This window comes from Felis catus, chromosome B4 (genome assembly GCF_018350175.1).
Source record: "Felis catus isolate Fca126 chromosome B4, F.catus_Fca126_mat1.0, whole genome shotgun sequence".
In the NCBI taxonomy this organism is placed as follows: Eukaryota; Metazoa; Chordata; class Mammalia; order Carnivora; family Felidae; genus Felis; species Felis catus.
In genome coordinates, this window is record NC_058374.1 from 25,438,654 (window position 1) to 25,454,154 (window position 15,501).

Sequence of the window (15,501 nt, forward strand, 5' to 3'; positions counted from 1 at the left end):
AGGCACCTGAGTGGCTTGGTCGGTTGAGCGTCGGCCTCTGGGCTCAGGTCGTGATCTCGCGGTTCGTGAGTTTGGGCCCTGCATCAGGCTCTGTGCTGACAGCTTGGAGCCTGGAGCCTGCTTCGGATTCTGTGTCCCCACCCCCTCTCTCCACCCCACCCCTGCTTGTGCTTTGTCTCTCTCTGTCTTTCAAAAATGAATAAACATTTTGGGGGAGTTGATAGTGGGTATAGAGGGTATAGATGTAAGATACTCCTGCTAAACAAAGGGGAAAAATGTGGTAGAGATAATCCATAACGAGAATATAAAAGTGGAACATTCAAGACCATAGATCCAGAAATTACTGTTGAGAAGGAGGACTAGTGAAGGGAAAGAGAGAGGAATGCATGGTGTGTTAGCTAGGAAACTTTGGAGTTGAGGAGGAAACTCAAGAGAATTCACGTTAGATGGCTGGAGTACATGTGCACTAAATCAGAAGATTAGATCACAGCTACTCCAAAGAATACTAAAAGCAAGTGGAGTGCTAGAATTGGGGTAAAACCTAGCCACTCATTTATCCTCCTCAGATCTCTTAGACATCAAAGATACATGTTGCATTGGTATTCATTATTCAAATGAGATTAATTTGAATATGGAAGCATTGGCTGTTTTTTTTTTTTTTTTTCAACGTTTATTTATTTTTGGGACAGAGAGAGACAGAGCATGAACGGGGGAGGGTCAGAGAGAGGGAGACACAGAATCGGAAACAGGCTCCAGGCTCTGAGCCCTCAGCCCAGAGCCTGACGCGGGGCTCGAACTCACAGACCGCGAGGTCGTGACCTGGCTGCAGTCGGACGCTTAACCGACTGCGCCACCCAGGCGCCCCATATTGGCTGTTATTTTTTTTAAGACAGCTAATTTATTATATGATAGCTATTTTTAAAAATTTTTTAATGTTTATTTGAGCGTGAGACAGAGGGCAAGCAGGGGAGGGGCAGAGAGAGGGAGGGAGACACAGAATCTGAAGCAGGCTCCAGGCTCTGAGCTGTCAGCACAGAGCCCAGTGCAGGGCTTGAACTCACAAACTATGAGATCATAACCTGAGTTGAAGTTGGATGCTCCACCGACTGAGTCACCTAGGTACCCCATGATATGATAGCTATTTCGTAAAAGCCTTTTTTAAAGGCTTACATGATCTACCAAATCAAACTAATTTTGGAAACAAAAGAAGTGATAGGGTTAATTCCCTAAATGCTAAAATGGTTATTTTCAGTAAATATGATGCTGATTTTGAAATAGAAAAGATTTTTGGTATCTAAAAATTTTGTGGCAATTAATTTTATTTTTCCCTTTTGGTAATCATATTTCCATATTAAAAGCTTATTATACGTTATTTCTTAGATGTGTTTTATATACCTTCTTGCATGAGTGGATCAAGAAACTTTAAGATGGCTAAACTAGAGGATACAAGAAATGTAGGCATACCAGTAACCCACATGGGTATGAACAAAAATGAATACTTTTATTAACTGTTATTCTACAAGTATATATCCAAGCTGATCAATTCAGTACACTTGCTCTGATGAGAAAGAAATTATGCATTCAACTGAACCGTCATCACAACTGTGTACTGACTAAATTACAGGACAAATTGAAGAACATGGTAAATACTTGTAGTATAATGGTATAAATGATTTTGCTGTACTGCACATTAAGGGTATGCTGTTGCATTCTGCCATCGGCTTTCACATTTATCCTCTCAGGGTCATGAATTGTTCCTCTAATTCAAGATTGCTTTTCTTTACATCAGTCAGCATGTTCACATTGGTACATGTGCACTTTTCTATTTTAGTTAGTCATTTGAAACATAATCTTAACTTTTGACATCCTAACTGCATGTTCTGTGGAGCCTATATTCCTATTTTTTCTTCAGTATGTATAATGCGTTCATTTTTCTGTCTTGTCACTGTCTTAACCCACCTGCCTGTCCCCCCAAAAATAAAACACCAAAACCTAATGTAATCATTTTCAAAGCGAAGCATGAGGATTCAGCTCAGTACTAACTGCATGAATGTATAGTTGGCTTTCATATTTACATATAATTGACTATTTGTCCCTTTTGCTTTTTAGATCCTCCTGACAAATATCCTCACTTGAAGGTAAAACTTCTATATTTTTATCCTGAATTTTTAACTACAGACTGTGTGAGATGTACATTATGTCGTAATCATATTGTTTTAATACCCATTCAGCCTACCGTTGAAGTGGAAGATTCTTTTTCTGATAAAACAGTAGGAATGAAGGATATACAGACATCCAGATCAGGTAAATTTTACAATACAAATTTAACAGTGGAAAGAAGTACACTAAAATATTTGAAATGCTCTTATTCCTCATTTTTTTTGGTGGCACATTTAGTTGAAGGATTTGACATACATAAGGTAGATGTCATTGTTGGTATCCATGTTTGAAGAAAAGATATTTACAAGCATAGGAAAAAGAGATTTAAAAAATATAAGCTTTAGTTCATGTTTCTTGTTTTATTTTGGAATCCTAAATATTCCTAATATTAATTATTAGACTCTTAGATTTTTCCAGTGTTCAAAATGCTTATTTGAATTCTGACCTTTACCTAGAGTAAAGTTTCACTTGTTAACATGTCCATTGTGTTTTAACTTGATTTCATGTTATCTAAATAACAGTTTAAGCCAAATATGTTCTGCTTAGCAGACTGTGTGTATTTGTGTATGTGTGTATGTATGTATGATGTCTTTGATTATTAAAAATGGGGGAAGTAATTATTTTTTATATTTAGTAGATACAATCTTTTAAAACAGTAATTCTGAAGCTTTTTGGCTTTATAGTCCTTTTATATCATTTAAAAATTATTGGGAATTCCAAAGAACTTCTGTTTAAGTGGGTTGCATATGTTGGTATTTACAATATTAGAAACATTTAAAATACAGGTATACACAGTCATATATTCTGTTAGCCATTAGACCTATGACCCACAGTTGTGATACTATTGCATATCATATCTTTAGAAGACTCCATTGTATACTTAATATGAAAATGAGAATGAAAATGTCAAATAATATTTAGTATTATTGTGAAAATAGTTTTGACCTCTTGGACTGCCTGAATGGATGGATCTGGGACTCCAGGGATTTTCAGATGACACTGGAGAACTGTTTTAAACCATATACAGGGTTCATGGATGTGAAATGATAAAGGGGCCTTTGTGATGAAATGGACATTTAAGTTCCACTTCTGCATTTTCTTTCTTTCACTTGTCTTAAGAGGTTTAAATCAGACAATCTTGCTTTTTTTAAAAAAATATATATTTTTGTTACATATTCATTTTCTGTCTCATGGCACTATTTTTTGGGTCTAGTGTAGACTGAGACTTATCCTGTTTTTACATGGCAACAATTATGTCACTCAAGGCTTTTGTTTCCATATAAATTTATGCTTAGCCAAGGCTTAAAAATTGAATTCTGATGATATTGGTACATTGAGGAAAGACCATTTCATTGTGATTAAAGTAGTACCATTCATTAAAAGTTTTTTTAAAAACCCTTGTCTTTAGAACACACAGTGCATATTTAAACATAAAATAAATGGTTAGACATAGATTTTGTTACTAAAATATTCATAACCTTGAGCAGTCTTAATTATTAATAAATAAAGCTTTTATGAGATACAGAATATGTAATAGAGTTGCTTGAATGAATCAAAGTATATAAAGGTAGAGAATTAAAAAGAAAAAATGAGAGACTAGTTAAATTTATCTATGTGAATGTCAAATATAGGACATGTAAAATACAATAAGCTCTGAAGGAGTAGTAGTGTGTTTGGAGGGAGAGGAGGATATGGAACTGCTTCTCTGAGGAAAGAATTGATACAAATTAGTCAAGTATGTATTACTATTTGCATTCTAATAAATGAAACTTTGTTTTCAGATTTTTCGGATTGGGAGTCTACTAGTTTGACCTTCGGTAATGAGACTTGTCAAACATCCAAGAATTTGAAGGTTGATGATAAATGCCCATTTGTATCACAACCAATGATCAAAAATCAGTCAGCATCCACAGATTCTGGACCGATAACCTTAGTAGATAAAGAAAAGATTAATATTGGAACTGTGCTGCTGTTAGGTAATTGTACACTCCATGACCTGAGTGAATCACAGTTACCAGAAAACAGAGAGAGCAAAGAAGGTAATGAAGCATAGAGAATTCAACCTCTTCGTGGCTTCACCATAGTTGTGGTTTTTCGAAAATAATTTTGTGGCAAAATTTAATTTGTGTTTATTCTTTTTAGGTAACCTACAACCAGAGTATTTTTAGCAATACATTTGCATTCTTCCTTTGACTAAAGCAACATACAGATAGCAAAGAGACATGGAGAAATTAATTTCTTTTAGGCTAGCATTTAGTGTACACTGGAGAATGGGTAGCAGGATTATATTTAGAACTTTCGGACTAGTTGGAAAAACTAGGTACGGATCTAAAGATTGACTACTCAAAACATAGTTTCTTAGCTTTATTTTTATAGCTCTAAATTCACAAGTATCGGTCATGCTATAATCACTGTAACAAAAAAAGCACCTTCCCAAACAAAATGTTAAAATACTTCTTATATTTTCTATGATTTTATTTTAGTGTTGGCTTTCTCAATTGAATCACTGAGAATTTATCACATAGTATCATCTTCTCAGCTATGTACACATAGTCTGTCGCCTTGTTTTATTATTTTTAATGAATAAATAGTTCACAAGGAATATTGGTTTTAAAGAGTGCTATATTATTTAAAAATAATATATGGAAAACCAATTTTTTTAAAATAGTATCTTTAAATTTTTTTTTTAAATATTTTTATTTTTGAGAGAGAGAGCATGAGCAGGGGAGGGGCAGAGAGAGAGGGAGACACAGAATCTGAAGCAGGTTCCAGGCCCTGAGCTGTCAGCACAGAGCCTGATGCGGGCGGGGCTCGACCTCACAGACTGAGATCATGACCTGAGCCGAAGTCGGACGCTCAACCGACTGAGCCACCCAGGCTCCCCTTGGAAAACCAATTTTAATTCTACTAAGATACTCAGTCTGTTGATTAATGACATCTAATGTGTGTTCTACTTTATGTACCAGTGCCCCTTTTCAGTCATTTGATCAGGTCTGTACTAATAAATTGTACAATATTTTTTTCACCTCTGTAGTTTTATGTTCTTTTCTTTCTTGATTTCTAAAATTAACATGTATTCTCAAAAGATTTTGAGCTCTTCCCTAGAGTAGTGAGTATAGGCTATAAATCCAAAGTTATTTAATATACAAGTGACTTGTTTGCTGTTACTTCATGAGCTTGGTAGATCCCAGAGGCAGGACTTTCAAAACAAAACACCTACACAGGCTTCTGTAACACATAGAAGGATATGAAATAGAAAAATTACAAAATAAATAAAAGCATCTTAAACCAGTTCATATAGATCATTTCTTACTTGATGCCTTTTTATAAAGTTATGAACAGAGTTCTCCAGGGACTGAAGATTGTGTGTTTATTCATTTAATACAGATTTAGTCTGTGCTGGGTCCTAATAATTTTATATCCTGAGTATTTCTGGAACCATTCTGTTGATTTGGATGTGCATCATCTTTATTTTATATTACTGCCTTCTAATTCATCTCCCATCTTTTATTACCATGCCATTCAAATTCATCCTTCCCCACAGTATTTAGAGTGATTTGTCTCAAATGCAAAGAGGACCATGAGCTACTGTTGAAAACATATTTATGTCCAGGCATCTTAAAATTATATATAAGGCTCTCATAATCTAGACTTCTGCCTAACTCTCCATCTTTACACCTTTCTACTGTCTGCTTTTTTCTCTGGCATTCTGAACTGCTGGTGATGTCTTCCTCTTTGATCCCTGTATTTTGGACAAATAGTTACCCTGGCATGTGCTTCTCTCCCTGTCTTGCTAAGGCTTTGCATGCTCTCCCCTTTTTCTGCCTTCTAACACCTTTGAATCTTGCTAACCTCAATGTTGGAGTCTTAGCTCAGTCATTCTCTCTTGAAAAGCCATTCCTGACACCTTTTATCTACATGTTTCTCTAAACCTAGGTGCTTAGTACTTAGTGGGAACTCCGTAAATAATTACTGCATAAAATAAATAAAGGCTGTTGACACAAAGATGATTTAAGAGATTATCCCATACAGTCCAGGAGCAAAAGTAGAAGATACGTAAAGAAATAATTTACAGTTCAGGTGGTGAAGATACACTAGAAAAATCTATAAAGTACTAAGGTAGCCCCAAAGAAAGAGACACCTATTTATCTGGGGAAAGATAGCCATAAACAAGGATGACTCTACATAGCAAGCAGTCTGAGTCCTAAAAGATGGGACGAAAATTGTCAAATAGTGGAGGAAAACGTTTCAGGAATGTTTACTTATCAGGAACATACACCTATAGAAAGGGTATACACTGATAAAAGCGTAAAAAGTAATAGTAATTTTGGAAACCATGAATAATGTTGTAGTTGAATCTTAGTGTGTTATTAAAGAGGTACTGTTACAAGTGTGTTGTGACTTTATGTTTCTACTGTTTTTTAAAATTTTTGTTTTGTTTCTGATTGTTTTGTTCATTGATGTTAGGTGGATGGATTTGTGAATGAATCTTTGAGATGTTTGTATGCATTTAAGCTGGTGACATCTAGTATTTCCCAAATGGTTTGTTGAAGTTTTAGATAATTATAAATATTTCTTAAAGAAGTAAATATTCAGGGGCCACCTGGGTGGCTCAGTCGGTTAAGCGACCGATTTCAGCTCAGGTCATGATCTCTTGGTTTGTGAGTGCAAGCCCCACGTCGGGATCTGTGCTGACAGCTCAGAGCCTGGAGCCCATTTCGGATTCTGTGTCTCCCTCTTTCTCTGCCCCTCCCCTGCTTATGCTCTGTCTCTCTTTCCTTCAAAAATAAATAAACATTAGAAAAAAATTTTAAAAAAAAGAAGTAAATATTCAGGTAAAGATTAATTTAAGCTTTCAATTGATAAAATGTTATTTTCTATTTTTATGAAGGTTATAGCTTTTATCTAACCATTCTGAGTAATCTATTTTAACTAAATATATGTATTTGTCAGCAGACCTAGACTTAGAATTAACATCAGTGGAAGAGCGAGAAAGGCTTGATGGAAGTGAAAATAACCACCCACAGGTATGTAAAACGTTAAATTTCCGATTTTATATTGTTTTCCTTGCTTTGATAATGTGATACAGTTCAAGTGAAATTATCTTTTGAATGAGCATTTGAAGTTGATAGATTATAACTTAGTATTTAGTTTTTATAAAATTTTATAAGTTACAAAACTTAAAATATTGTTAGAATTTATAGTAACTTATAGCTAAACTTTATCCTTGGAATTGAGGCAAAAAAAAAATTCCTGAATTTTGTTTGCTTCTTCCATTATTGTAACTTCCTTACATGATAAAGAAGGTAACATCAAATATTGAATCATATGTTTAAGCAGTTGAAATTATGAGCAATGTAACAATGATGACCACTGACTTAGATTCATGTAGAAGGAGTAATTATTTTCAGTGGTTCAAAATGTGCAGTTTCATATTGCCAGTCACTAATGCCAAGATTAAAGATGTATATTCCAACTTTGGTCTCTTTGTAGTTGACTTCGGAGAATGGGGTCATAAAATGAACACAACTGCCTATTGTAGAATCACACCCTATAGGATGGGTTATACACAATAGGTTTTTAAATTATTTCATTTCAGCATAGGAGCTCAGTAAGTATTATTAACAGTTTTCTTATCCACTCTCAGTGGACATTACAATATATCAGAGCTGGGTACAAGTAGATAATCTGTATTGATGTACGCCACCATTATAGTATACAATTTGAATTTTCTTTCTCATTGATATTGATTTTGGCTGCTAATAATTTTAAGTTTGCCTATTCTCTAGTTATTAGTCTTTAAAAAAATACTCAAATGCACTTTAGGGCTCATTATTTAAGGGATGGTAAGGTAAAATGTTTTTAAAGTTTGCAACATTAAAAGTCATGTAATTTATTTTTTGGTAGATTTAACATGTAATGAATTGTTTAGTTCAAAAAACTGACAAAATTAAGTTTATGAGTTCATGTTTTTCTTCTGTCTTAGGCTAAGGCAAGTTATTTTTCACTTCTTACAGGAAGTTACAATCCAGTGATTTGGGAACAGCTAAACATAGATTAAAAAATTTAACAGTTAAATTTTGATTATTTTCTAATTTTTCTTTGTCCATACTTGATTACTTAAGGATAAGGTTATTTTACAAACATGTATCCCGGCAGAAAAGACATCTGAAAATCAAAACAAGGAAATTAACTGTCCGTTTTTGCATCTGCAAAAAATGACTCAAGAACCAGAAATGAATACGGAATGTGATAGAGAGCATGATATATCTGTATATTCAGGACGTGCTTCTATGCAAAACTTGGAGGAAATGTGGATCAAACAAGGCAAATTAGAGTGGAAAAATAGCTAAAAACTCATTACCAGTGAGTTAAAGCAGAAGTTTGGTGAAATTTGTTAACAGTACAGAATTCCTACTTATCTTGGAAAAGAACCACCACATGGTCACTCTAAAGAAGGAGCCAAGTTAAAGGAAATACCTTCTAATTGGACAAATAATGTTCCTCAAAAAAAAAATAAAAATAGATCTACCCTATAACCCAGCAATAGCACTGCTAGGAATTTACTTGATTGTGAGGAAGAAGATGCATTTGGAGTGTCTGTCTCAATAGTATTTCAGGCATTTCCTGAACAAAAAGAGCCTAGTCTTGAAAATGTCATTCTCTCTCATTCATACTCTGGGTCCCCAGAATATGCTTGCCAGTCATCTTCTACGCTTTCTTTAAATGAAAGTAAATCATCAGGGAAATACAAATCAAAACCACACTGAGATATCACCTCATGCCAGTCAGAGTGGCTAAAATGAACAAATCAGGAGACTATAGATGCTGGGGAGGATGTGGAGAAACAGGAACCCTCTTGCACTGTTGGTGGGAATGCAAACTGGTGCAGCCACTCTGGAAAACAGTGTGGAGGTTCCTCAAAAAATTAAAAATAGATCTACCCCATGACCCAGCAATAGCACTGCTAGGAATTTACCCAAGGGATATAGGAGTGCTGATGCGTAGGGGCACGTGTACCCCAGTGTTTATAGCAGCACTTTCAACAATCGCCAAATTATGGTAAGAGCCTAAATGTCCATCAACTGACGAATGGATAAAGAAATTGTGGTTTATATACACAATGGAATACTACTTGGCAATGAGAAAGAATGAAATATGGCCTTTTGTAGCAACGTGGATGAACTGGAGAGTGTTATGCTAAGTGAAATAAGTCATACAGAGAAAGACAGATACCATATGTTTTCACACTTCTGTGGATCCTGAGAAACTTAACAGAAACCCATGGGGGAGGGGAAGGGAAAAAAAAAAATCTTAGGGAGAGAGCCAAACCATAAGAGACTCTTACAAACTGAGAATACACTGAGGGTTGATGGGGGGTGGGAGGGAGGGGAGGGTGGGTGATGGGCATTGAGGAGGGCACCTGTTGGGATGAGCACTGGGCGTGGTATGAAAACCAATTTGACAATAAATTTCATATTAAAAGAAAGTAAATCAGACTATGAAGATGAGAACAAACCAGACATTGAGCATCTTTTTAACAACAATGCGAATTTTTATAATGATATAGAAAATAAAAAAGCAAGGAACCCACTAGTTACATTTAAAGTGAAAGAAGGCCAAGAGTTTGACTTGCAAATGGCAAAAAATACAGACCAAAATACCACTGACTGTAAATTAGACATTGGACATATACCTCAGTCTAGTGATTCAGAGAGCCTTTTTCGTTTGTGGCTTGCCTGCTCCGATGTGATGAAACATGTGATTCAGACAAAAAGGCATGATATTTCTGCTGTCACAAACACAAGAAAACAAAACCAATACAAGACTTTTTCCAGAAGCCATTATATGCAGATAATGACAGTACTCATAACTATAAAAGTGTTAAGTCTGAATTAGAAATTGTGAGTTCTTCTTCACCATCTAGTTTTCCAGCATCTAAAGTATATTTAAGTGAAGAATTACATCAAGATATGCAAAGGTTTAAGAATGAGATAGGCATGTCACAGAGTTCCTGGCTTTGGAAAAAGAGAAAGTTCAACTTCCAAAAGAGATAGAGGTCCCCCTTGCTGTTACTCTTGTTTTTTCTTTTTAGCAATTATCGATCCATTCTGATTTTCCACTTAAGAGAAAAGGAGTTTGTATAAAATGGAATTGTCTAAATAAGTAATTGTGTCTGGAAATAGATTATTTCTGCTATCTAACAAATAGGAGTTCAGGAAAACATTATGATTTGTTTTCCTTAAAGTTTCTGTGTCAGTCTTCCAAGTAGCATATGAACTGGGAAACTAATTAGCTATATAAGTACCATGTGACCTCATGAACCAGAATAATCATAAAGACACTGCTTAAAAAACATAATCTCCAGGTTTTTTTAAAATCTATTGGCTTAAATATAAATTGCATTTCCATAAACAATAAAAGGGGAAGGAAGTAATAACTAAGAGAAGGAATATAAACAAATGTTCCCAGCAAGAATTGCTTCAGTATGTGTCAGTAGACCCTGGGTCTAGGGTTCTTTCTTGTCTAGCAAGACAGCGGGATGCAGGATTAAAACGGGAGAGATGGCTAATGTCCGGAGAACACAAGAGCCCCAATTAAGGGTCCTTGCTCTGTTGTTATTAGGATCAGAAGGCTTCCAAACATGGTGATTGACGTGCACAAAGAGACAGTAAATCTGTGAACATGAACTCATGGGCATGAGGGAAAGGGGGTTTGAAGATATAAGGTGTTAGGGGTTTGGGTCAATATAAAACAAAATCCTGGTGCCTGGCAGATGGTTGTTAACAGCCCACCTGAGCACCTTATCTGTTTATCTTAGCTAGTCTAGGGGATAAGACAGATGCTACTTCAGGATCCACAAGGCACCTTTCTTTTGCTAATTAGCTCCCCTCTGGGCATCTTTACCCTGCAGCCTGTAGCCTATAGCCCTCTTTACCTGTTTACCTAATTTGGTCCTTCCTTCCTGTGAAAGCAGCTTTCTGCTATAATACTAAATTGGGGGGCATTTTTGCCCTGAATACCTAATCTTGCTTACCTCATACACCTTTGTATGGGGGCCTTTGCCCCACTTCTCTCATCTTGCTTGCCTAATCTTGTTTACCCAAACTTGGGTGTGAGCATCCTATGGCTTTGTAATTCTTTATGTCTTGTTAACCCATCAGTGCAGGCTCAGGGAGTTCCTAAGCTTACTCCCCACAAATACATGCAGTCTTCTCTGCTTTACTCACAACCTTGGAACTTAGATTTCAACATGACCATTTTGAGATAGTTTTAATAACAAATATTTGTATTATCACTTTTTTTCACACTTTTTAAATCATCATTCTCAGATGTTTCTGTTGAGTCAAACTTTGACTTTATGTTTAATAAAGTATGACACATTTTGACATGTATGATTTTTACCATGTAGGTAGCATAAGCCTTCAGCAATCCTTCGGTATTTAACTCCAAGGGAGAAAACTGAGTTTTGAGATGTGTGAGTTTAGAAATAGACAAAATCTAGAGATATCCTTCTTTAAAAGAAAAAGTAGCTAATGTCCTCGTCCCCTATGAAGGTATTAATTTACTGTGCCAAAGTCATACTTTTAAGGTATCCTATTAATTTAATGAATTTGTGGTCATTTATCTGATTCAGCATTAAAGAATTGTATCATCTCTTTTGGTGCCATAAAATGCTAGGTAATGCCACTTCAGGAACTTTGGACAAATTTAACCTTTTTTAGTTTTACTCGAATTATCAGTAGAAAATGGGTTTAAAGTTGATAATTACTTTTATACCCTCTCCCTATAAAATTTTATGGTTGTTGAATGTGAAATTCGGGGAGCATTACTAATTTCCCAGAATTCCAGCCTAACATCCTTTTCACTCTGTTCCTTTTGTGTTGTGGCAAACCTTCCTTTGTAAATTTTAGGGAACACTATTACTTTTTTTGAGAACCTTGGGATCCAAATTAAAAAGAATTATAAAAGGCAGTCAGGGAAAGAATAGCTTCGTGCAGAAAGAAGAAAGCTTCCTGTTTTTGTTACTGGAGCACCTCAATGTCACATGTTTTAAATCTGGCTGTTGTGTAAAACCCAGGTGGTAAGGATAGGAAAGGACAAATTTTGTCTTTGTCTTTTTATTTCTTTGTATTTCTTGGTCAGATGGGGTGGGGGTGGGGTGGGGAATTTTCGGTAGCAAAGTGTGGATATGAATAAGAGTACAAAATTAAGAAAGCCCTTTTAGAAATTTTGGAAAATTCTGCTTTTTTTATTCAAACAGAAATGAAGCCGACTTTATAAAAATTATAATTACATGTAATGATAAACTAAACACAAAATGTTTATCAATTAAAATTATGACAAACTGTCAACTGATAAAATTAATGAAAAAACTTCTTTTTATTGACTAAAGTAACAATTACCTTTAGTATCAAGTTCCATTAAAGGTTGAAGAAAAAAAGAAGCACAGAAGTAGTGACATGGAAGTATCAGAAAACATACATGATGCTGCAGCTGCTGGATTAATTCAACAAAGAAAGAATGGAAAAACTGATAACCATCAATTTCCTGTTACAGAAAATAAAGATTCTGATAGGTAAGCCATAGCAATATTTAAATAGTAGGTAATTGTTATTTTCCTGTGCAACAAACTTTTATAGTTTGAGCTGATGTTCATGATGAACAAGTTTTGTATTTTTCGTGGAGATATTTCATCCTATGTGGTAATCAGAAAAATGTAAATAATGAGATACCATTTTTTGCAGTCATAGTGATAAATATTTTATTAAAAAATAATCAAAGTGGGGCGCCTGGGTGGCTCAGTCGGTTAAGTGTCCGACTTCAGGTCAGGTCATGATCTCACAGTCTGTGAGTTCGAGCCCTGCGTCGGGCTCTGTGCTGACAGCTCAGAGCCTGGAGCCTGCTGTGGATTCTGTGTCTCCCTCTCTCTCTGCCCCTCCCCTGCTCATGCTCTGTCTCTCTCTGTCTCAAAAATAAATAAAAAACATCAAAAAAAATAAAATAAAAAATAAAAAATAATCAAAGTTAGGAAATGTGAGGAAAATGACATTCTTATTCACTGTGGCTAGATGAAGTTGGTAAATCCTTTCTGAAGGGTCATTTAGCAGTGTGTTTCAAAATTTCAGATATGTCGTTGCACCTGGGCAGCTTAGTTGGTTAAGGGTCCAACTTCGGCTCAGGTTGTGATCTCGCACTTCATGAGTTTGAGCCTTGCGTCAAGCTCTGTGCTGACAGCTCAGAGCCTGGAGCTTGCTTCAGATTATGTGTCTCTCCCTCTCTCTCTGCCACTCCCCTGCTTGTGCTCTGTCTCTGTCACTGTCAAAAATAAATGATAAAACATGAAAAAAATTTTCAGATAGGTCATCCTGTTATTCCTGTGGCTTCATTGCCAGGACTGGATCCTCCAGGAAAACAAGACTTCTATAAACACACACACACACTGTAAGGACATTTATTATGTATACAAAATAGGATAGATATTTTAAGGTTACTTACATAAATATGTTACTTGTATATGTTAAGGATATTTATTATAGCATTCCCATATCAAAAAATTGAAGATAGCCTAAATGTTTATTTACTTATTTTGAGAGAGAGACAGAGAATGTGTGCATTGGGGAGGGGCAGAGACAAAGGGAGAGCGAGAATCATAAGCAGACACCATGGTAACAGTGCAGAGGCCAACACAGGGCTCGATCTCACGACCACAAGATCATGACCTGAGCCAATATCAATAGTTGGATGCTCACTGTACTGAACCACCTAGGAGCCCCAGAGACAGGCTAAATATCCATTAATAAGGAAGTAAATTTTCACTTCTATAAAATAATGGAGTATGTGACCATTTTAAAAAATGAAATTTGGTTTACAGTGTACTGATGGTTTAACAAAGTATATTTAAAGCATTTGGTTTGATGTCATGTCTTATGCACATTTTGTTAGAATACTTTTAATATCTACTGAATTGCAAAGGGAAGTTCCCTGCTACACTGGCAGTCTACTTCATTACCAACAAAATTGCTAGTTATTAGATTTTTGGTTTTGTTTCCCAGTGCATGAGTGGTCAAATGTTGGACCCTCAACTTAATCTGAATATTGCCGAGAGGTTTCACATGGCAACTTGTCTCATATTCGACAAACATTTGATGACCCCTGTGCTATAAACAAAAATGCTGATCATGCAATGAATCGTTTTTATAAAGGTACCTTGCTTGGATGCCATTATCCTTCCTTTTTAAAGAGAACATATTTCAACATGCACCACACCAAATTTTTCAACAGTGCCTTCATGTTATGCAATTTATGACAATTCAGTTTACAAAGTAGGAATATTTTCTGCATTCTCACCCCCTTTTAGTTCTGTGTATAAAATTTTAATATGCTAATTACTTTGGATAGTATAAAATATCCTAGAGTTAGGTGACTTTTTAAAAATATTTATTTTGAGAGAGAGAGAGCATGCGCACATGAGTGGGGGAGGGGCAGAGAGAGAGGGAGAGAGAGAGAGAATCCCAAGGAGGCTCCATGCTGTCAGTGCAGAGCTCGATGCAGTGCTCCATCTCATGACCCTAGAGATCATGACCTGAGCCGACATCAAGAGTTGGATACTTCATGGACTGGGCCACCCAGGTTGCCCTTAGAGGTCAATAATTTTTATCAAGCATGAAATACTGCCCTTGAAATTTAGTTTTTCTGTGGTCTTTCTAAGCATGAGAAAAATGGTAATCAGCTTATATAATATTATATATCTAGAAAATTTTAAGGAGTCTTCTCATTGTATAATTTCGTGAGTTATTTAATACCTTGGTCTGGCATTAAAAAAAAAAAAACTAGTGTTACATATATGCAATTTTTAAGACTTCAAAATATTACAAAAATACTACATCATCCTTATGTAACAATTGAAAACTACAGCAATAATAGAAAATTAGATCAGTGATGATCATTCCACTTAGCTATAAATCCTTAAAGAGCCTTCTTCACTCTTTGATCCTGATTTCCCTCCCATCCACTCTTGAATTCATTGTAGCAATTTTCCCTTTCCAATCTTCACTACTCCAGAATTGTTTTTTCAAGGTTACCACTGATTTTCACTTTAATGAGTCTGAACATAATTTCATACATCTCATTTTATTTAACCTTTCAGCAATATTTGACCCAATGGAAAACTCTCTCCTCCAAAATTCTGTCTCCATGTTGCTTTTAGGATATCACTCACTCACCTGATTTTCCCGCTGCCTTTCTAGTCTGTACTCCTCAGCCTGATTTGCTTGTTTCTCCTCGTCCTCCACCTTTTAACCCATTGATGTCTTCCAGGAATTTGCCTTTGATTTTCCT

The 15,501-nt window shown here is 35.6% G+C and overlaps 1 protein-coding gene and 1 pseudogene across 15 annotated transcripts in view; both read left to right on the plus strand.

The window, feature by feature from the left end:
- Positions 1 to 15,501, plus strand: part of LOC101087752 (ankyrin repeat domain-containing protein 26) — a 107,297-nt gene that overhangs the window by 50,704 nt on the left and 41,092 nt on the right. For 13 of the 15 annotated variants that reach the window (XM_045061039.1, XM_045061046.1, XM_045061042.1 and 10 more), the window contains 6 exons: positions 1,381 to 1,479; positions 2,110 to 2,138; positions 2,232 to 2,304; positions 3,942 to 4,199; positions 7,114 to 7,187; positions 12,573 to 12,739. In XM_045061039.1, the coding sequence (XP_044916974.1) occupies positions 1,381 to 1,479; positions 2,110 to 2,138; positions 2,232 to 2,304; positions 3,942 to 4,199; positions 7,114 to 7,187; positions 12,573 to 12,739 (700 nt within the window). The remainder of the gene's footprint in view (positions 1 to 1,380; positions 1,480 to 2,109; positions 2,139 to 2,231; positions 2,305 to 3,941; positions 4,200 to 7,113; positions 7,188 to 12,572; positions 12,740 to 15,501) is intronic. The other 2 variants (XM_045061040.1, XM_045061043.1) reach the window with 2 other exon arrangements.
- Positions 7,690 to 9,019, plus strand: LOC123386475 (annotated as a pseudogene).